Source organism: Cornus florida, unplaced genomic scaffold, assembly GCF_030987335.1.
Source record: "Cornus florida cultivar Cherokee Brave unplaced genomic scaffold, ASM3098733v1 CherokeeBrave_3.0.0_Hap2_Chr10, whole genome shotgun sequence".
NCBI classification, from domain to species: Eukaryota; Viridiplantae; Streptophyta; class Magnoliopsida; order Cornales; family Cornaceae; genus Cornus; species Cornus florida.
The window spans coordinates 116,135,100-116,158,544 of NW_026775580.1; the positions used below are offsets into that span (position 1 = coordinate 116,135,100).

The window sequence follows — 23,445 nt, forward strand, 5'->3', positions numbered from 1 at the left end:
TCCAAGTGCCCTTCTTGATTACTCTCACAAGCTTACAATGGAATGCTATGCACCACCCTCTTTGTTATTTGCTTGGCAGCATCTCATCTGGTTCAAAAACCACATCCCCAAAACATGGACATATTATGTGGTTGGCACTCAAAGCGAGGCTGTATACTCTTGATTCTATTGTAATGAGGAAAACATTACACCAATGCCTGTTATCATTGCCTTGCGGACTGGGAATCATTGGACCATATTTTCTTCAAGTGCAGATACGGTTGTGCAATTTGGGAGTTCATTCAACATGTGGCAGGCTTCTACACCAAGCCTAACAGTTGGAGAGAGCTTATTGATTGGTGTTCTTATAATTGGTCTCATGGTAAATGGCTTACTCATAAACTTCTTCTCTCTGCAACTATCTATTTCATTTGGCAAGAAAGGAACACAAGGGCATTTATAAATAGATCTTCCCATCCCTATCTCATCATAAGAATGATTAAGACTAGCATCAGAGCTAGACTTGCTTCAATTCAACTCAAGTGTGGAACTGATTTGAGGCGTTTAAGACCCCGAAACAAAAAATTAATTTCATTAGCATAATTTAAATTTTTGTTAAACATGATTTATATATAAATATTTTATAGAGTACGTACGTGGGTTATTTTTGTGAAATTTAAGTGTTGGGTTAAAGCTTACAAAGTAAGCTAGTAGCATGGACCTCGTTTGTGGGTGTGATTACATGAATATATTTGGTGAATTTAAGTTGTGAAGTGGGTGCATGATACATAGGTGTTGGTGAACTTAGTAAAATATAATATTATGGTAATGGGTTACATTATAAAGTTTCTTTTGGATGCTTGTTTTGTGACTAAGCAATTAAATGCATGTGGGTGGCCAGTACTAACTCACACATACAACACGTAGCTACAAATTAATATGTGTATATATAGGATTGATAAGAATAAAGTGTGGTGGAGTCTTTTGTCGTTCAAAGTTTTATTAAAATAAAAGATATATGTATATACATATCTGCTGAGTAATGGGACATGTGTTTCCATTATGCTTGTTTGTGGAATGTAAATTGATTATGTATAGATATGTGGTGGTGTTTAAGATATGTGGTGGTCTTAAAGTTTCTGCTGGAAGCTTGTTTGGTGACCCATTTAATTGTAGTCAAAATAATATTAAATGGGTATATGAAGGTTTCTTTAAGTAGTTTTTTTTTATAAGGCGGTGGGTTCTTACAACAGAACCAAGGAGTAACGAAAAAAAAAAAAAAAAATAGAATACAGTGAACTTTGAGAAGTTTAAGCAGGAGAGAAGAGAATAGGTTGAGGGAAAAAGAGTGAGAAGAAAAGAGAGAGAAAGAAGGAAAAGAAAAGAAAAGAAAAGAAGAAATATTGCTGGGCTGTTCTATAAAAAGTAGTAGAGCTGAAGTTCATACTTTTCTTTTTATTATTTTATATTGGGTATTTATTTTGTAAACTCTGCAGAAATAGCCTGGTCAATTGGTTATGTGTAATTAGCACCTATACTTATTTATTTTATTCAGTTCAAGTATTGAATTCTTTGGGTTGATAAAAGCGTTAGTGAATTAGAATTGTTGTTTTGAATTTTGATATAAATATTCAGGAGTAATATTCATGTTATGATGGTATATGGAGATTGAGGTTTATTAGTAGGGTGATGTTTATTATTTATTTCTCTTTAGAAATGAATATGACATGGTTATAATATTGTTTAGGTAAGGAAACGGAAAGGACCACATCAACAGTACCGAAGGAAAAATAAATAATTTGAAAAGTAGCCAAGATGAGTGTACTCACTGGAAGTTTTATATTTGACTGTGATAATTGATGTATTGAGAATGTTTATATGAAATGAGGATTGTTGATATAATATGAATATATTATATAAGGTCCATACTCTGACCTGAAAGGAGAGTAATATATTTATATAAGGTCTATACTCTGGCCTGGAAGGAGAGTAATATATTTATATAAGGTCCATACTCTGGCCTGGAAGGAGAGTAATATATTATATAAAGTCCATACTCTGGCCAAGAAAGAGAGTACTATATTTACATAAGGTCCATACTCTGGCCTAGAAGGAGATTACTATATTTTTATGACTATAAAGCTGGAAGTTATATGTTAATGTAATTTAATTGAAGTTGTCAGATAATATTTGTTAATATTATGCTGATGTGGTAGTGATGCATTCACTGGGCTTTAAGCTCACTTATTCCATATCTATATTTTCAGGTACAAGGTTGGGTCGCTACTGCAAGGTCTAGAATCTTGAGTGGGAATGGGGAAAGGAACAATGGAACGTCTTATGTTTAAGATGTAAATATTGTAGTAGAATTTAATAGTGTAACTTGTCGTTAACGATTTAGTTTGTCAAAATTTGCATAACAGGCCTATAATTTGTTTTAAATTATAAATTGTTAAGCAGGTACTCTGATATATAATTGGTGCGACCAAGCGTGTGCACAAAATAATGCACAACACTTTAGGTTTAGAAATAATGTCAAGTGGGCACCATATTTTAAAATTTATAAAACCACTAAACACTTATACTATGGAGTATGAAGTGAGCAGGGATCGTCCCAAGAGATCTAAACAATTATAGGTTTTTCAGAATTGAATTATACTTTAGTGCTTATATAATTGCTAAAAAGGTTTGGTTTTGTGATTAGACTAATTTTAAACTTAATAATGCAAATAAAGAGTAGAGTATAAAAGATTGGAAATAGACTTAGGGTGTAGGATTCACCACTAAGCACATTCCTTAATTCACTCACTTTCAACTAATTGGGGAAATAATTAAATGTAATTCTAATGTAACTGATACTCGCAAAGAAAAGTATGAAGCATCAATTTCAAGCTTGAATTGCATACCTAATGACAAATAAACTAAGTGTAGTGCAATTTACCAATCCAAAGAATGGTCCATCAATTCAAGTTACAATTCTAGCTTACATTAATCTAGAAGATAATGCAATTGTGACAAAAAGTATAGAATTCAAACATAAGTATGGATGGTCTACTTATCTAATAATTGAATTGCAATTAAATTAATTAATCTTAAATTAAACTAATTAAACATGAATTTAAAACTAATTAGACAATAAATTAACCTAAACATGTAGTGCCATCCATCAAATAAAAGTAATTTTCCATCAATTTGAACACGATTACAACTAATTAACCACATGCATAGACATCACAAGAATCAATTTACAAGGAATTCAAGTGTATAGCTTGTTTATTCATCAATAACACATAAGACAACATGAGATTAATACGAATAAACAATTGAAAGAATTAAATTATGTTATTCAAGCCTATACATCAATTACATAAATAAATCCCCAAAAAGTATGAAAAGAGAGAGAGAATAGGTTACATGCTTAGGGTTTATCCAACCCTAAGTAGGAGAATTAGCCACTCATGGTTGATGGAGTTGAAGACAGAATAATCTCCATCCTTGGATTCATCATCTCTGAGCTTCTTCTCAAAACCCTAGCCTGTTCTTACTTTTTCTCCTCTTTCCCGTGTTTTTCCAGAGAATAAAAATATCGATACAGAATACTAAAAACTTAATAATCAAAATAATATTCACCTAAATAAAATAAATACTAACCCTAATCTAATGGCTTACTGGGCCTTAAGTAACAACCCTATTGAAGTCCAATAGTTCACAAAATAAGCCCAAACAATAAAAAAAAATCTGTAATGTTGCCAAGTCCTGGGGGATCGATCCCCCAAGAGTTGGAAATTTCCTTTAAGCCTTATTTAGCTCTGGGCTAATTGGTTTGCTTCTTCATCTTTGGGAACATCATCAAAGGTCCGAGATTGACCGCTTTCGAAGAATAAACACACTATACGAGCAATGGGCTACGACCTCTTTTTGTCATTTTCTGAACTTTTTATGAATATCTTTGCTTGACTCCAAAAAGGCTTTAATGGACCGTTCTTTGCTCATTTTAACTTTATCACCCTGAAATACACATAAATATAAATTAGGACTAAAACATGAAATTAAGATAGATGCAAAGACTGAAATACCCTAACTTAGGTGCTGAAATGTGCAATATTTAAGCACTTATCAATAATGATGTCATGTTGAATGAGGTTAATGCAGATGGTTAGATATATTCCAATTTATTCAATTTATTAAGTAGTGTAAATTTGGTTAGGGTGTGTCAAGGCATATCAGTACAGTGGCAGAATTGCAAGAACTTTTGCCAAAGGTTGTTTATTTGCTAATGGCCAAACTTTGTTGCTGGATTAGTGCTATGGAGCTTGTTGTGACTGGATTGATTGTTGTTTTGTCATGGCTGGTAGATTGAATTTGCAGACATAGAAAAGTTGGGCTGGTAGTTGGAATACTCATTGTTTGGTCAGTGCATCTATGTATTGTGAGTGCAGATTTGTTTTGTTTTGCCTGTTATCCCTTGGAGAATGTTCCTAAAGTTCTTTTGTCCAGCTTTGGACTTGTAAAGCTTTTTCTCTTTTATAAAAGCTTACCCATTCAAATAAATAAAAAAAAACACAACAGTGAAACTGCACGAGCTTGTTGGTTGTAATTCAATTAGGCCAATACAAGATGAGTTGTGATACTCACACCGAATATTTGCAGTGAATTGCCTAACCAAATAATTTTTAATTGACTATTTATACCAAATACAACTAAGTAGAGGACTCTATTTCCAACTAAGTAGAGGGCTCACTGCAACACTTCTGTTTGGTGCATATTTTATTTGTTATCTTTAAATTAAGTTAAAATTGTAGAATTAATTAATATTTAATTAGTCATTTTCATAGTCCAAATTAATATACTGCATTCATTGTTAGCTCAAATAACTGTCCCTGGCTGTATGCTTTGTCATCATACAATTTGTTGTGGTACACATTCTGATTCATAAACTCTATATACTCATAAAACAGCAAATTTTGGAAAGTTTTGTACGAATTCTTAAATAAGTCTGGGCAAATCTAAAAAAATGAAATAATTTGCTCAAATTTCATAAATGAATCTTCAAGGCTTAAGACATTATGGGAAAGAGTCAGAGTATACATTGCAATCAAACTTATTTATGCTAATAAACCAAATTAGGTTAGTTTAAATATAAAACATTAATTAGTAACAGGTAATTACAAATTAATTGAACAAATGATGAAAAAAAAAAAAATCAGGCCCTCGTGAAAATATGATCATGTGATGTTGTCTTTAGTTCCTATCTAGCGTTGAGAAAACTTTTGCAAATCCTTCCCCAACACTTCCTATCCGGTTCAGCTAGCAGTATTTTTGATTTCACGTCTTCCGCAAAAGTTTTCTGTAATTGTCAAGTAGCCAAAAATTAGGATATATGACATATATATATATATATATTTTTTAATAAAAATTGAATGAATAAGAAACTAATTAAATTGAATTACCTCTATAGAGTTGTTATTTAGAAGACGCTGAATGATATTGTTAAGGATGTCTTTGGTGTACTCCGGATGGCCTTGAATCCCTAAAATGTGTTCTCCAATTGTGAACATCTCCACACCAGTTTTCTCTGAACAAGCCATCACTTTAGCACCCACAGGAACTTGCCACACCTGTTGGATCCATTTATTGTTGGAAATTACTTTGTTGATCTTCAACGTATATATATATATGTCTTTGATTAATATATAATAATACGTACATATATAATTGTACACAATGCATGTATATATAAAAGAGAGATCTAGAGAGAGTGTTACCTCGTCTTGGTGGCACTCAATGATTGAGAGGGCCGGTAGATTTTCATCCAAACCATCAAGAAAGCTGCATGGGGAGTCGTCTTTCATTATATTCACTTTTCTTAGCCCAAGATCCCAACCACTATAAGATTTTCCTACTTTTCCACCCAATGCTCTGCACAGAACTTGTAAAAAAATCCATAAAAAAAATTTACATTATTAAATATTTAAGTATTCACTACCAACAACCGTTAAACCTTAACTAAGTTCCTTCATATATATATATATATATATATATATAAGTTAATAATTACCTGGTGACCGAAGCAAATACCAAGAAGTTTCTTGTTCATTGAGTCTAGGGTTTGCAAGAGAAAGCAAAGTTTGAGAATTCAGGCTTCATTGCCATAAGCATCGAAAGGGCTTCCACTGATGACGAAACCATCATAATTGTGAAGATCATTCATGTCTGGAAATTCTCCTTCAACAACCCTAAACAAGTCCCATCTTTCTCCTTCTTCACGAAAAGCTGCTACAAACACATTGAAGTAGCCACCATACGTCTCCTTCACGTACTCGGAATCATTTGCCGCGCGAGTAACAACCCATACCTTTTCTCTGTTGTTTGATTAACCTTCATCTTCCTGAGCTAGCTAGGTACCCAAGAGATCAGAGAACAAAACAAGAAAAAGTATTGCTCGATGGAAACTAAAACTATTACTGCGAGAGAGATATGTAGAGAGAGAAACAAGAGAGCTAGATATGTAGGGAGAGAAACAAGAGAGCTAGATATGTAGAGAGATAATGGTTGAGTTTGGAATTTTAGAGAATGGCTTTAATTTATAGGAGGAGCAAAGACAAATAGGTTGGTCATCAGATATTTTGGAAACCAAAGTTTGCAGTGACAATATGGAGTCTATTCATCACTTCATTGCCTCACAGTGGCAAATCAAATGCAATTACCTATCATCAGTTTTAGGAAGGGTTTGGGTTCTATGGGATCCTCAGAAAGTTTCAATGCTTAGAGCAATGGAGCATTGTCAGGTAATTAACTGTGAAATTGAGCTTATTGATCTCAAAAAGAAGGTATTGGCTTCATTTATTTATGCTGCTAATACCACAGTAGATAGGAAATCCCTATAGAGAACACTAAATTCTTTTAGCCTTTCATGTGAGCCATAGATTTTGATGGGTGACTTTAATGTCTTGTTCCATGTGAATGACTCTTTTGGAGGAGCTCTTAGATGGACAACAGGAATGCAAGATTTCAAGGAGTGCTTGGATAGAAATGGGCTGGAAGACATGAGGTTCACTGGGGTTTTTCACACTTGGTCAAATGGAAGTTATGGATGTGCCAATATCACAAGAAAGCTGGACAGTGTCCTGGTTAATTACAATTTTATTTCCCTTTTCCCATAAGCTGAATATGAGTTCCTCCCACAGGGTATCTCTGACCACTCCCCAATGGTGGTAAGGTTTGGAGAACTTACTCTTAAAAGAAACATCCCATTTAGGTTTCTTTAACTTTTGGATTCTAGATCCCTCCTTTTTGAACATTGTTTCTCAGGAATGGCAGAGAGTGATCCATGGTTCTAGAATGTTCATACTTGTACAAGAACTGAGATCACTGAAGCAACCTCTTAAGCTGCTAAATAAAGCATCCTTTAGTGATATCTTAACTAGAGTTGCAGCCTGTAGAGAGGAGCTTTCACTCTGTCAAAGAACCTTGGACCTCAACCCTAATGATGACTCACTTAGATTGAATCAAAATGAGTTGTCTTCCAAGTTCACTGAGCTCTCACTTGTAGAAGAATTATTCTACAAACAGAAAGCCCAAGTGCACTAGCTCAAGAAGGGGGACCAGAACACTGCTTTCTTCATGAGGAGTTTTGGTTCAAAGGCTAACAGAAGAAAAGTCCAATCAATTTTTAACTCGTATGGCTCTCAACTGTTTGGGGAGGATATGAAGAATGAATTTCTCAACCATTTCACCACTATTCTTGGGTAGGATTATGCACATTATCAAGGTATGGCATCTTTTTCCCATCGCATTACTAAAACTATTCCTAGTCATGTCCTTCCTACCCTCACCTCTATACCTATTAGCCTTGAGATTCGAAATTGTATACTTTCATTTCACCCTTCAAAAGCCCAGGTCCTGATGGATATAACTCAGCCTTCTTCAGACACACATGGCATATCATTGGTCAGGATGTCATTTTAGCTGTTAAAGACTTTTTCCTCACTGGCAAAATGCTCACTGAGATCAATTGTTCTAACATTGCCCTAGTACCAAAGATCTCTAATCCCTCTACAGTTAATGATTTTAGACCAATCTCATGCTGCAACCTTATTTACAAAACCATCTCAAAGCTGTTGGCTAACAAGCCCGCACCTTTACTTCCATACCTAATCAGCCCAAACCAGAATGCTTTTATTAAAGGGAGATATATCACTGAAAATATTATTCTAGCCCATGAGTTATTGAATGGTTACAATAAGGTTAACCATCCCCCTAATTGTGCTCTAAAAATTGACCTCATGAAAGCCTTCGATTAAATTCATTGGTAGTTTATTCTTGACTTCTTACATCTCTTTGTTTTTCCATCAACATTTATTCATTGGATATCTCAGTGCATCACCACCCCAGCCTATTCCATCTCCCTCAATGGTGAACTGTTTGGATTTTTTAAGGGTAGGAAGGGCATTAGACAAGGGGATCCCATCTCTCCATTGCTTTTTGTCCTTGCAATGGAGGTTCTCACTCTCACAATTAACCACCAAGTCAGGCAAAATCCTAGCTTCAAGTATCATTGGAGGTGCAGAAAATTGAGTATCACTCATCTCTCATTTGCAGATGACTTGTTGATGTTTTCTCATGCAAATTCTGATTCAGTGCAAAGTTTGGTGAATGCTCTTAACCTGTTTTGTTCTTTTTCTGGTCTGCAACTTAACCCTGCTAAAAGCAAAATTTTCTTTTCAAGGGTGGATTCTCACATAAAATTCTCTATTTTATCACTCTTGCAATTTGATGCTGGTACTTTACCAGTAACATACTTGGGAATGCCCCTCTCTGCTACAGCAATTAAGGCAAGGGATTGTCAAACACTTGTGGGAAGAATCACTAAAAGAATTGGCTCTTGGACATCTAAGTTTCTCTCTTATGCTGGAAGGGCAGTCCTCATTAAATCAGTGCTGTGTTCTATCCAAGCTTACTGGTCTCAAGCTTTTGTGTTACTTAGGAAGGTCTTTGATGAAATTAACAGGATTCTTAGGAGCTTCTACAGGTCTGGGGTTGAGATAAAGAAAAGTGGAGCTAAGGTTGCCTGGAATGCAGTATGTAGACCTAAAATTTATGGGGGATTGGGATTTCCTGACCTCGAGCTCTCTAACAGAATTGCATGCCTTAAGCATATTTGGAAATTATGTCTAAGGAAGGAAAGTCTTTGGGTTGCTTGGTCCTATGACTATCTTGTTAAGGGGAAAAGTTTCTGGTACCTAAAGGCAACCTCACTCAGCTCTGGTTTTTGGAGGAACTTGTTGAAGCTCAGAGAAATGGCTAGAAGTATCATTTATTCTAAGGTTGGCTGCGGAAAAGACACAAAGCTTTGGCTGGACTTTTGGTTTCCAAAGGGCCCAATTGTAAATCAGTTGGGATTAAATGTGTAATACCCCGTATTTTATTAAAGAGTTTAGTTTATTTAAATTCATTTATGTGTGGATTTCTTTACTTATTATTGTGCATGCTATATTATTATATTAAGTTCATTTAATGGTGCATGTAAATTAATTGTATATGTTAAAATAGTAAATTTATTCATTTAATTGTGTATGTATTATTATTAATAATTTTATTTGTTGATTATGTTTAATTAAGCAATATTAGTTAATTAAAGTATTATATTTATGTTATAAAGTATTATGATGATATAATGTATTCTTATGTAATAATAATAATAATATAATAATAATATTTATAATAATAATAATTATAATAGTTTAATAATAATAATAATAATAATATTTATTATAAATAATAATAGTATTAAATCAATGTAATGATGAAGAAATTAAATCTTAGGATAGGATTTCATTCCCATAGTTGAACCTTAGGACATCTTGCTTGACTTGGCTTACTTGCCTTAAAGCCATATGGTTGGGAATGTGGTTAATTAAATACAAAAATAGATATTTGTAATATTTATATTATATAAATTGTATATAAATTAGCTAGCCTACCTTAGAAGGAAGGAAAGGGAGTTAGAATCAAATTATAACTTTTAGTGAGCCATTGTAAAAGTGTGGAAAGGAAGAGAGAGAAAGAAAGGAGTTTGGACCGGTGTAGGAAAAATTTACCCGATTACGCGCAACCGGCGGATTTATTTTAAATCCAAAAAGGCAAGTTATTATCTATTTTTCCCCTTTGAATCCATAAATTATTCAATTAATTTATTCGGCTATTGTAGAGGTTAGAAGCATGCTAGGAATTTTAAATAAATAAATTTTTAGTTTATTAAAGAAATGAAATTTTAATTATTAAAGGTGTTAGATATTTATTTATTAGCCTATGTAATTAAAATATAGCTAAAAATAATTATTTAAGGATTTGGGAAATTTTCTAGAATTTTCTGGAATTTTTCGGGATTTTTCTGTAATTTCCGGCGAATTTTCCGGCGAGATTCCGGTCACTGGCAGTGGGGAAGACAACCGGAGTAATCCGGTGTGAGGCAGCGCACAAGAGTTCCCATGCACTTACATCAGCAGCCGTTGGATTAGCTTTTGACCACTAGATTGATTCTATGTAGCATAGTATACAATATTAGGATACGTGCAATTCAAGGACCATTGGATTAAAGGATGATCATTGAGATCAATCCAGTGTAGCGCGCCCACATAGAAACGGTACAACCGACCAACCAGCACACGCCACGTCAGCAGGAACCATTAATGCGCGCGTGGCAGCGCGTGCGCGCGCGTGACTGATTCCAGACGCGCATGGGGGCGCGTGCAAACGCGTGCGCGTGTGGGAATAGTGGAGGCGCGTGGGGGCGCGTGAGGGACCCATACAACTACTGGAAAAGTCCAGAATACCCCTATGGACTGTTTTGTAATTTCCAGAACCTTAAACTTGCATTTTTGGGCCTATGGTTGGTACTTACGGGTTTAACGGGACATTAAATTATTATTTTATTACCCGTTAGTTATTATTATGTCCGATTAATATTTTAAATATTAATTGTATCGTTTTCAATACAGATCACCATTAAACGAATGTAGTTAATTTAATGACATTGTTAATTATTAATTGTGTTATTATTTTATTAAACGGTATTAATCATTAATGTTAAAATTAAATGATTACATGGTTTTAATTCAAATAAATTGTCTGTTATACATTACAGGATTATTTATGTTGTTAATGATATACAAATCATTATTATTATGCTGTGTGCATTTCCGGAAAATAAATGGACTGTTTAAATTATGTCACATTTATATTATATGAATGTGTTGCCATATAGAACCATGTGAGCTGGCTAATAAGTTTAGACTCATTTATACCTTATGCATTCGTTGCGATAGACAGATGTGTGGCTGTCGGGGTATGTGGTTTAATATTATTGGCATGTGTTGCCTAATTGATATGCTCAGTATATTCATTAGTACATTGAGAGGTGTTATCACTGTGTAGTTCGTTATAGTCTGTGTTGTCAGTATCGTGCACCATGTATAATAGCTGATTTCCCAAGTAGGGAAAGGCGACACTTAACCACCTAGTGTGAGTCTAAGTGATCACCGTCTATTCTGGTTGAGGTCATGTTATACATTTGATAGTTTCCTTAGGATGTATACAGATATAGTACTCGTCCGATTCATAATGATTAATTTATTTGATTATCTGATTTGGGTCATAGTAGAGAGAACTTGCTCGTGGGGTTGACCCACCATTGTTGTTATTTCAGGATACGGTCAGTACCCGTTCCAAGGTTGAGGTTAGCAGTGTGGGACCACCATCCGAACTCATCTACTCTTACGATCCAGTTCAGGGTAGAAGTTTTACGTATTACTTCAGTTTCAGTTTTTATTTACTTTTGACGTTGAACTCTCAGGTTTATATTTAGGGATCCTTGACATAGGATTTCCAAGTTGTAATGGAGTACTGTATTTAAATAAAGGATGGATGGATGTTGTATTATTTAGTGTTCCTTTCCTGTCTAAATTCTTTTATTATCATCATTTTGTATTCCATGCTTGTATATTGCCAATTGTTTTTGATATCCCTCGTTTTTCGTGTATAAGCCTGATCAACTTATGCGTGAAAAATGTTGGGGGTGTCTCAAAATGACTTAGAAATTCTTCAACTGGACTCCTCAGCCACAGTTGATAGCCTAATTTCCAATGGACATTGGATGATCCCTCTATCTCTAGCTTACCCTCAATTTTTTCAGTCTGTTAATTTCCTTTCTCAGCTGTACTCTTTACAATCTCCCTCAGAGCAAATGGATAGTATTCATTGGTTGCCTAGTTCTTCTGGAGCTTACTCATTCTTCCAAACTATTGCTTACTTTGCCCCTTCTTCTCCATTCTTTATTTGGCACAAATTAATTTGGTTCAAACATCACATCCCTAATCATAGTTGCATTGTCTGGCTTGCTGTTAGAGGTAGACTGTATACATTGGATTCAAAGCCTATGCTTCACAAGCATTATACTAACAGGTGTTATCTATGTATGGCTAAGAATGAATCAATGGATCATTTGTTCTTCAAATGTTGTTTCAGTTCACATGTTTGGATTGCTATACAAGAGGTTGTAGGATTCTATATTCTACCCAACTGCTGGAATGAGCTGATTAACTGGTGCTCAACTCATTGGTCCTCTGGAAGATTTTTAGTTCATAAACTTTTGTTGTCTGCAGCAATCTACTATCTCTGGTTGGAGAGAAATAGAAGAGCATTCAGAAATGCATACTCCAGCCCTAATCACATCTTCTCACAAGTTAAATCTTGTGTTCGAGCTAAACTAGTAGCAATTAAGTTAAAAAACTGTGCTGAGCTAAGAGGGATTTCAGCTGAGGTTGATCTTCACAATTTGTTTGCACAGGCTTGTGGAGCAGCTTATGGGCACTCTTGGTTGATTACTTAAAGCTGAATCACTGGTTTTTGAGGTTCTGGAAGGTAGAAGAAGCTGTGATTGGAATATAGCAATGTCTCCCTTCTTTGTTCACAAGAAACAAGACTTGGTTTTTGCCATGTTTCAATGGTTGCTGTGTATTGTATAGGTCCTTTAACCTTTTGTTGTCTTTTTGTCTCTGTTAATGGCCTTAGCCTTCATGTGATTTTGTTATCCCCTCTTCTTTGAGGGTTTCATGTATCTATTTTATCTTCAATACAAGCTTACCTTTAACTAATTTTTTTTTAAAATAACATATTTACTGAAAAAATAAAATAATGTGTAAAATATATATATACACACACACAAACACACGGAGAAAATAAAAGGGAGTTTCTGTAGCCATGTGAAAAACAAAGACACGGTTTCTTCTGGGTTGTAAAACAACCACGTCCCTTTCAAGCACCTGAATAATGCATGGTGAAATAAATAAATAAAAATCGCTTACTTTTGAAGCTCCTGAATAATAATGCATTTCCTAATTTATTGTAGCTCGTTCGATCTGTAAGTTTACTCAATATCATTTGGTGATTCATACATAAAAATAAAATATAGGATGGTGACTTGAATCATATATATTTGGTATAATAGAATTGTTCTACTACTGACTTGATATTGGACGCGCTAGACCCTATATTGATAATTAATTGGATTAGAGGGCTTGATTGGGTTATAATTAAGTAGGCTGCTGGGTCCTTGGGATTCAAAGTGGTCAAACTGTATGCCCTTTTGTAGCCCAATCACCCCTACATATTTTCATATTCTAAGCAGGGAATTAAACAAAGAATATGTATGTCAAAACATATATAAATAGTTTATGCAAACCTCACCATCACAATCTACCCCAAGAAAACCTCCCTTGCCACCCATAGTAGAATATTTGTAGGCTACTTATTTATAGGTGGAGCGTAAACAATTATTAATAAAGCAATTGAATATTAATAGAGATTATTAATATTTAATTAACAACCTTTGCTACCAAAGAAGAAAATAGAGATTATTAATATTGAATTTGTTTAAGGGTAGTATTATAATTATATATATATTTTTTATAACATTACTTTTCTTCCCTTCTCTATAAAGTATGTCACATCCATTTTTTTTTTTTTCGCACTGGGCTATTCACATTTCTTGTGTGATATATTATGCTTTTGAGGTATACCGATAACTTATATAGAGTGCTAAAAGTGAAAGTTTTGGGATGTTATAGTGTAAAGAGTTCTGTATGGCCATGAACTGTCTATACCAGAAATAATTATAATGATCCAAGGTCCGAACCACTAACCGAGTCCTTACCCAAACCCGAGGTCATCTAAGTCAATACCATTAAGTTCAGGATTATTACATCATTAACATATACAAAATATGATCAATAAAGATCCTAAACGACTTTCCAAGACTCGTGGATAATTGTACTGGAAAGAGAAAGCAAAGTGAGCAACCAACGGCAAATCGATAGACTGAAATGGAGCTTTGGTCGGCCGGAATAGCTCCTGTACCGGTCGACCGAAATGGCTATTTCGGTCAGCCGGTTGTGGTCCAAACAGTGATGGAAGCTACTTGAAGAATCGGTCGACCAAAATGGTCCTGCGAGCTGCACTTTCAATTGAACTGCCATTAACTTGAAACTATGCATAAGTCTTGCTATAAATCCCTACAACTACATAAATCCTGTCCCAACACATAAGAAATCATAGAATATGGATTACAACATTTACTTAAGTTCGTTAACAACATAATTACACATGATTCTGCATAGTCTCTTACAAGATAACAAAGTTTATAAAATTTACATTCCATGAGTTCCATTTGCTTCCACAATTTCTACATTTGCAACATTATACAAATTTCTTCTCATTATTATTACAAAAGATACAAAACAAAAGTCCCAATCCCGTTTAGAATTGTGGTGAGTTGTCGTCCGCCACTTCTTTCCCTGAACCTGAAAAATGTTGAAATAATGGGGTGAGCATAAACTCAGTAGGAAGTTTCTAAGACACACTTCTTATAATCCCGTGAATCCACACAAAAAATAGGTAAAAAAAGTAAACGGGATCATACTATAGGGAATACATTTCAACAACTACAATAATGAGTGTATAATGAATGTCATCCAATCACAATCACACCACATATGCAAATAGAGTGCAATGTCATGTAAGTGTCGCTCCCCATTTTCGAAACAATTCAGTTTCAACTTCCAAACCGTTACTATAATCCGACCTAAGGCACCTCCAAGGCGTCACGAAAGGAGGATTGACTAACTATCCACGACCACAAGGCGCTTCCAAGGCGTCGCATCCGGCCTAGTTAACTCAACCACACTCCCTTCTAGATTACACTAACATCGTGGACCACTAGGTGCCTCCTAGGCGTCCGATTTTCGCAAACACTTTTAGAAATTTTTTTCCCAAAACAATTTCACTTGTTTTAAAACACTTTTCCCCCTTTTCTTTCCCAATGAATGCATAAGTGCTTTATGCTTCTAGTCATCAATGTAACCATAACATTCTCATACAAGCTACTCAAGATAAATTGCTAAAGTATACAACTCATACTTTCAATCATCATTGATTCAACATAGTAAGTACATAAAACAAGAATTTAATCCCATGTAAGCATGCTTATTCACAACACATCAACTATCACATATTTGCACAAAATATGTAATTAACATAAAATGAGCATGCTTGACACAAATAAAGGAGATTCAACTCACAAAAGTATAAGAACTTGTGGATTAGAGACCCCTACCTGATCAATGGATGAGAAAAGCCTCAATTTTTCCCAATTCCAAGCCCTAATTCGAAATCCAAGGGTTGGCCAAAATACTGTTTGGCTTCTTTCAAATTAACGGCCTCGACGAACTCTACAACTTTGCTTCACAAGGTATCAACAAATTCCTAAAGGGGCTAGGCTTAATCAAGCCTTGAATGCTTGATTACAAAGAAAAAGAAAAAGAAAAAGAAAGAGAGGGAGACAGAGAAAAGGGAGAGAGGCTGCCGGGTATATAGAGAGAGAATAAGGCCAAATATGGCTTTATGGCCACTAAAACAAATGGGTTAGTGGTGGTGGGTCCCACCACTAAGAAATATCTTTCTTTTTTTCTTTTTTATTTACACCACACATGCGAATGCACATCAACCATATAAAATCTACATTTAACACACTAAATAAAATAAATGTGATGCAAATGAACCCAAGCAAAACCTCCACCCGGGACTTTTTGGCCCGAGAAACGAAAAAATGCTGAAATGACAGCTGGTGCATTTTCAAGAGTCCTAAATTCAAAGAAACGCCCCAACCAATCCTCGGACGCACCCGACACACCCCACGATGTCTGGCATGCAAAACGAGAAAAAAACAAAAATACCCCCAAAAATAAAAAAATTACAGAAATTAAAAAATGACAAAATTCAAGAACATCACAATAACTGAGTTTGAGCATTGTTTATTGAGAGATCGACTTCCCCTCAAACTCAAACTCATAATTAATTAAACTTCCTTGAGCATGTTTGCACCAGCTTATGTAACCAAGTTAATATTGGTTGCGTTATTAAATTAATTAGGCCAATAGGAAGTTCCCATCCTTCTGTTTTAAAGTTGAAATCATAGAATGTTTAATTAATTAGTCCTTTTTATAGTCCAAATATACTGCATTCATTCATTGATAGCTCAAATGTCTGTCATAAAACAAGAAATTTTGGAAAGTGCTCTACTGATTCTTCAATATGTCCCCACAGATCTTCTCGACAATCGAAACAATTTGCTCAAATTTAACAAATGAATCTTCAAGGCTTAAGACATTAATATTGCTTAGAGTCAAACGTGAGATATATATATATATATATATATATATATATTATAAAAGAATGTGAATATTCCGTACTTTTCCTTCATTATCAGATGGAACTTGTATACACTGGAATTCGCTAACCAATTAAATTTGGTTAGTTTAAAAATACAGAACATTAGTAACTGGCATTAATTAGCGCCCCCACCCCCACAACAACAAAAAAAAAAAAAAAAATAGTAATTAGTAATTGCAAATTAATTAATTAAACAAAGGAACAAAAGGGCCGGTTGGGCCTTTCATGAAAATATGATAGTTCCTATCTACCGTGAGAAAACTTCTACTTCATTTTAGTAAACCACTAACTTGAAACCTATTAATTTGGTCCCTAATTTATCCAAGTTACGTGTTGGACTCATATATACATACATATATAATGATGAAACCCTTTTGTGTAGTATTCACATATACATAAATACAGTATATGTCACATATATATATTTATTTATTTATATGGAGGAGAGAGATCGCTTCTGTAGCCGTGTGAAAAACAAACACACGCTTTCTTTTGGCTGTAAAACAATCGCCTACTTTTCAAGCACCTGAATAAATTAAAAATGCATGGTAAAAATTATATTAATAATAATAAAAATTCTGCGTAGTTTTGAAGCACCTGAACAATGCATGACTACTGTTCCTAATTTAAAGTAACTTGTGCTTTCAGTTGGCTATTCACTCTAATTTTCTCCACTTAATTATTTTCTTATCCATTTACTATTTTTAATAAAAATAAGATAACTGCTTCAATGAGCAAGGTTCTATTATTTTTTTCCCTACTATTTTTATTTCCTTGAAATTCGGTCGAATATCTTTGAGAATCCAAATCTGGGATGGTTAAGTTTTGTTTACGTGATTTCGTGAGTCAATATCTATACCTTCACACATAAAAATATTTGTTGGCGACTTGAATCATATAATATACAGTGTGTTTTTTAGAATAGAATTTTTCTATTGACTTGATCTTGGACGCGCCTTGACACTGTAAATGATGTCCGAATCTGAGCTTTGAAATTGAATTCTGGATTAGTCCTGGCTGGTCTGTTGGAATTCAAAGTGGTCAAATTATATTCCCATTTATAGCCCAGACAGCCCTACAGATTTTCAAAAGATTATGTGGATGCAAGCTTGTCTAAAATTCTTAAAAGGTTCTTGTGAAAAAATATTGGTATATATTCTTTAGGATAAACTGAAATAAATCCCCCTTAATTACACCTCAATTAGCAAAAAACTCTGCTGAAATTCTTAAGTGGCAAAAAAAAAAAAAAAAAAACCTAAACTTATTTTTTAAAGCATGCCTAGCACGTGAAAGGAATATTTTCTGTAAAGGCTCATACAGCCCTTATGGAATTCAAAAAACTATAATGCCATTGGTTAACCATTGGAATTTGGAACCAATACCCACCAAACAAGCCCTAACGTCTCTAGTCCTATGATCAAATTCCACATGTTTTGATGTTCCGTAATCAATTGTATCGTGCGTGATCATCAACCCAGATCTCCAACATCAAAGATTCATATGTAGAGAAAATCTGATATCCAAAATCAAAGATGTCTGTGTGTGTATGTATATGTAGATATATATGACCCCCCGGCCATGGACGTAGCCGCCTCTGCCTCAAGCCATGGATGAGGAAAAGCTGCCTACATTTTTTTTTTTTTTTTTTGAAAAGTAAATAAATATTATTATTAATAAACTTTGAAAGGAACATAGTTAGCCCAGGCTAACCAAAATACAAGCCCAAAGGCAGCCCCCAAGGAGCAACAGAAATAACGAAAGCCCAAGAAGGACGCAACACAAAGCTGTGAACATGGAGAAGAAAACTCTCCCAATAGAAACTAAATAGTGTCTGGAGGCTTTGTCGGAGGACGGATAACGGAGGCTGGTAGCTCCCACTCTTCAATGATACGCCTGGAACTCGGCGAATCTGTGAGTGATGCTGACATGAGTTCCAATCTAACTGTATCCAGAATTTGGTGCAACAGAGCATTTTGAGATAGGGATCTCTTCCTGAAGATGCGTCTGTTACGCTCCATCCAGATACTATAAACAAGTGAGCTCAGAGCTAGCTTTGCCACTGAATTGCTGTAGAACCCTTTGCAATTTCTCCAATGATGAGATGCCCAGTTGATGAGGCTCTGCCATGAGTTAGGAAATATATGGAAACCACATCTTGTTTGAAGAAATGACCACAAGGGCTTTGTGAAGATGCATTGGAAGAATAGGTGATCATGGGACTCTAGGTGAGAATTGCAGAGTGTACAGATGGTAGCATTAATATGGGATGTACATCTTCTATTTAAAGTAGGAAGTTTCTGTTGGATAGCAACCCATAGAGTAAATGAATGTTTGGGAATTGAATTCTTGAACCAGACAAGGTGAGTCCATGGTGGACTTGGTAAGTGTTGATTCATGTGCTTTAGGGTTTGTGCTAGTGAGAATCCTCCACTGGGAGATGGAATCCACAACACTTTGTCTAGTTTTTCTGGATATGGCAGGGGCATGTTATTGGCTTGCAGTAGCTGGGGAATAAAGTGGTTATGGAAGGGGGGAAGAACCAAGAAGAATTTGATATGAAGTTGCTCAGTTTTGTTTTGGAGTCAATGCCAGTATCAATGAGCTGTTGAGGAGAGATGAGAAGGTGAAGTGGATCTAGGCTGCACCAATTGTCAAACCAAAAATTGGCAATTGTACCATTACCAATTTCAAGTTTGACAAGAGGTTTGATAGAAGGCCTTAGGTTGAGAAGTCTTCCCCAGCTCCAAGAGCGCTGTCCAGGGATCTTGACTTCCCAAATGCTTCTCCCTTTGAGCAAGTATTGATTGATCCACTTAAACAACAACTCGTGCATCAAACCCGACACCCCATAAGGTCTAAAGACCTAAATCATCGTGGCCATCCCTACTTGTGAAGGCTAGAGAATTTTCAGGTTTTGACCCCTCTTTTATTGTGATGAATCCAAAATTTCATTATGAAACTCTATAGGAATCAATATTGGCTGAAATTAGAAATTGACTCAGAAATGAAATTAATTAATTTCCATTTCTCGAGTGATAAGAAGAATCTATATGCTATATATACTTTTAAGGTAGACAGATAACTTATTTAGATTTCTAAAAGTGGAAAACTTGGGACGTTGTAGTATAAATATAAATGTTAGAGTAGGCCAATGAACAAATTCAGTTTGGTCCATTGTGAACTGACTATAGCTTCAGAATTAACTAAGTTTGAGCATTGTTTTATTAATTAGATACTTCCCCTCAAAATCATTAAAATATCTTTTAAACCACGCAGGCCAGCCAACTTTTAATGTTAACTTCCCTAATAAGCTTGTTTGTACCCTACTATGAATTAAGAATCACGTCCACCATATATGTAGTGAAACTGCACGAGCCTGTTGGCTGTGATTCAATTAGGTCAATACAAAATTTCCATCCTTCTGCAGTTTGGTACATATTTTATTTGTTATCTTTAAATTAAGTTGAAATCGTAGAATTAATTAATTTTTAATTAGTCATTTTCATAGTCCAAATTAATATTCTGCATTCATTTAGCTCAAATAACTGTCCCTAGCTGTATGCTTTCTCATCATACAATTTGTTTTGGTACATTCTGATTCACAAACTCTATATACTCATAAAACAGCAAATTTTGGAAAGTTTTGTACGAATTCTTCAATAAGTCTGGGCAGATCTAAAAAAATGAAGTAATTTGCTCAAATTTCACAAATGAATCTTCAAGGCTTAAGACATTATGGGATAGAGTCAGATATGATATAATGAAATAGAATGTGAATATTCAGTACTTTTCCTTCATTATAAGAGAGTATACACTGCAATCAAACTTATTTATGCTAATAAACCAAATTTGGTTAGTTTAAATATAAAACATTAATTAGTAACTGGTAATTACAAATTAATTGAACAAATGATGAAAAAAAAAAATCAGGCCCTTGTGAAAATATGATCATGTGATGTTGTCTTTAGTTCCTATCTAGCGTTGAGAAAACTTTTGCAAATCCTTCCCCAGCACTTCCTATCCGGTTCAGCTAGCAGTATTTTTGATTTCACGTCTTCCGCAAAAGTTTTCTGTAATGAATTGTCAAGTAGCCAAAAATTAGGAAATATGACAAAAAAAAAAAAAAAAAAATTTTAATAAAAATTGAATGAATAAGAAACTAATTAAATTGAATTACCTCTATAGAGTTGTTATTTAGAAGACGCTGAATGATATTGTTAAGGATGTCTTTGGTGTACTCCGGATGGCCTTGAATCCCTAAAATGTGTTCTCCAATTGTGAACATCTCCACACCAGTTTTCTCTGAACAAGCCATCACTTTAGCACCCACAGGAACTTGCCACACCTGTTGGATCCATTTATTGTTGGAAATTACTTTGTTGATCTTCAACATATATATATATATATATATGTCTTTGATTAATATATAATAATACGTAAATATGTAATTGTACACAATGCATGTATATATAAAAGAGAGATCTAGAGAGAGTGTTACCTCGTCTTGGTGGCACTCAATGATTGAAAGGGCCGGTAGATTTTCATCCAAACCATCAAGAAAGCTGCATGGGGAGTCGTCTTTCATTATCTTCACTTTTCTTAGCCCAAGATCCCAACCACTATAAGATTTTCCTACTTTTCCACCCAATGCTCTGCACAGAACCTGTATAACAATCCATAAAAAAAAATTTACATTATTAAATATTTAAGTATTCACTACCAACAACCGTTGAACCTTAACTAAGTACCTTCATATATATATATATATATATATATATATAAGTTAATAATTACCTGGTGACCGAAGCAAATTCCAAGAAGTTTCTTGTTCATTGAGTCTAGGGTTTGCAAGAGAAAGCAAAGTTTGAGAATCCAGGCTTCATTGCCATAAGCATCGAAAGGGCTTCCACTGATGACGAAACCATCATAATTGTGAAGATCATTCATGTCTGGAAATTCTCCTTCAACAACCCTAAACAAGTCCCATCTTTCTCCTTCTTCACCAAAAGCTGCTACAAACACATTGAAGTAGCCGCCATACGTTTCCTTCACGTACTCGGAATCATTTGCCGCTAGTAACAGCCCATACCTTTTCTCTGCTGTTTGATTAACCTTCATCTTCCTTAGCTAGCTAGGTACCCAAGAGATCAGAGAACAAAACAAGAAAAAGTATTGCTCGATGGAAACTAAAACTATTACTGCGAGAGAGATATGTAGAGAGAGAAACAAGAGAGCGAGATATGTAGAGAGAAAGAGAATGGTAGAGTTTGGAAATGTTAGAGGAGGAATAGCTTTAATTTATAGGAGGAGCAAAAACAAATAGGTTGGTCACCAGATAGTACGCTTAACGCGGCAGTTGCTTTCCAAATTTTAAAATAACATATTTACTGAAAAAATAAAATAATGTGTAAATATATATATATATATACACACACCCAAACACACGGAGGAGAAAAAAGGGAGTTTCTGTTGCCATGTGAAAAACAAAGACACGGTTTCTTATGGGTTGTAAAACGACCGCGACCCTTTCAAGCACCTGAATAATGCAATGCATGTTGAAATAAATAAAAAAATAAAAAATGGCTTACTTTTGAAGCACCTGAATAATAATGCATGTCTACTGTTTCCTAATTTATAGTAGCTCGTTGGATCTGTAAGTTTACTAAACCTCTTCTTTGGTCAACAGTATGACCGTTTCATAGCCACGCCGTAATGAAAATTGGGCCGAGAAGGAAACGTATTTGTCCAGTGATAGGCCCACTCTGCCTGAACAAGCAAATTAAATGAATGGCTTCTAACAAAGATAAAATGATCTTTCTCATTTTTGATTCGGAAGCGGAGAGAGGGGACAAGAAGCGATTGAAGTCTATTTTAGCTTCCTTGACGCCACATCTCGGACAATAGATAGACAGTACTGCATGTGGAATGAATCAATAAGGGATTTAATAGAAAAGGCGGTCAATTTAGCCTCAGATTGACTGTACATTTCTTGTTCAACTTCCTTATAATGCAATTACAGTAATATACGGACGTGTGTAGGTGCAAGCAAGCTGTCTTTTTTTTTTTTTTTTCGGAAGAATAGAATAGTTCTACTGACTTGACTTGATGTTATTGGACGCGCTAGCCGCTAGACCATATAAAATGATGCCCCAATCCGACTGTAAAGTTGAATTCTATTGATAATTAGTTGGATTAGAGGGCTTGATATATAATAGTTTATGCAAACTTGTCTAAATTAATTTCTCAAATCAACCTTTTTCTTTATAATGTAAATACCCCTCAGAATATGGTTCCAATCTTCTTATGCAATATCACAATCCACAATCATGCTTTTAATTAGCAGCTTAGAAATTAAGATCGAAAAATTATTAGATAAACTCTGGATATAAATTTATGCTTCGTCCTGCCAGGGAAAAAAAAAAAAAATAGATGGAAGAATAAGAAGAGATGAATTATTTTTAATTAACAACCTTACTTTGTTATGAAAGAAGTAGTAAATAGAGATTACTAATATTGAATTTATTTAATAATAATTAAAAAGTAATACTCAGTATTATAATATAATTTTTTTTAATAACATTATTTTTCTTGCCTCCTCTATAAAGCATGTCACATTCATCTCTTTTTGCCTTTTCCTCCTGTCTTCTCTCTACTAAATAAAAGAATTTTATTCGATATTTG

The 23,445-nt window shown here is 34.6% G+C and overlaps 2 protein-coding genes and 1 pseudogene across 2 annotated transcripts; all 3 read right to left on the bottom strand.

Annotated features, from left to right (window-relative positions):
- Positions 1-4,943: 4,943 nt before the first annotated feature.
- Positions 4,944-6,363, bottom strand: LOC132280081 (gamma-glutamyl peptidase 3-like; annotated as a pseudogene).
- Positions 6,364-18,584: 12,221 nt separating this feature from the next.
- LOC132278453 (uncharacterized) lies at positions 18,585-19,250 on the bottom strand. The gene has a single exon (XM_059780238.1). The coding sequence runs from the start codon at positions 19,248-19,250 to the stop codon at positions 18,585-18,587; it is 666 nt and encodes a 221-aa protein (XP_059636221.1).
- A 1,328-nt stretch (positions 19,251-20,578) lies between these two features.
- On the bottom strand, positions 20,579-21,882 carry LOC132280085 (gamma-glutamyl peptidase 3-like). The gene is made up of 4 exons (XM_059782202.1): positions 21,559-21,882; positions 21,263-21,427; positions 20,942-21,109; positions 20,579-20,834 (listed from the first exon to the last, which is right to left on the bottom strand). The coding sequence occupies exons 1-4, from the start codon at positions 21,880-21,882 to the stop codon at positions 20,736-20,738; spliced, it is 756 nt and encodes a 251-aa protein (XP_059638185.1). The 3' UTR covers positions 20,579-20,735.
- Between the last annotated feature and the right edge of the window lie 1,563 nt (positions 21,883-23,445).

Bases quoted from the DNA above. Each gene is read 5' to 3' on its own strand.
- LOC132278453 (XM_059780238.1), bottom strand. From the start codon at position 19,250: ATGCCCCTGCCATATCCAGAAAAACTAGACAAAGTGTTGTGGATTCCA.
- LOC132280085 (XM_059782202.1), bottom strand. From the start codon at position 21,882: ATGAAGGTTAATCAAACAGCAGAGAAAAGGTATGGGCTGTTACTAGCG. The intron at 21,110-21,262 runs GTAACACTCTCT...TGGATCCAACAG, and splicing joins TTGAGTGCCACCAAGACGAG to GTGTGGCAAGTTCCTGTGGG. The intron at 20,835-20,941 runs GTAATTCAATTT...AATTCATTACAG, and splicing joins TAAATAACAACTCTATAGAG to AAAACTTTTGCGGAAGACGT.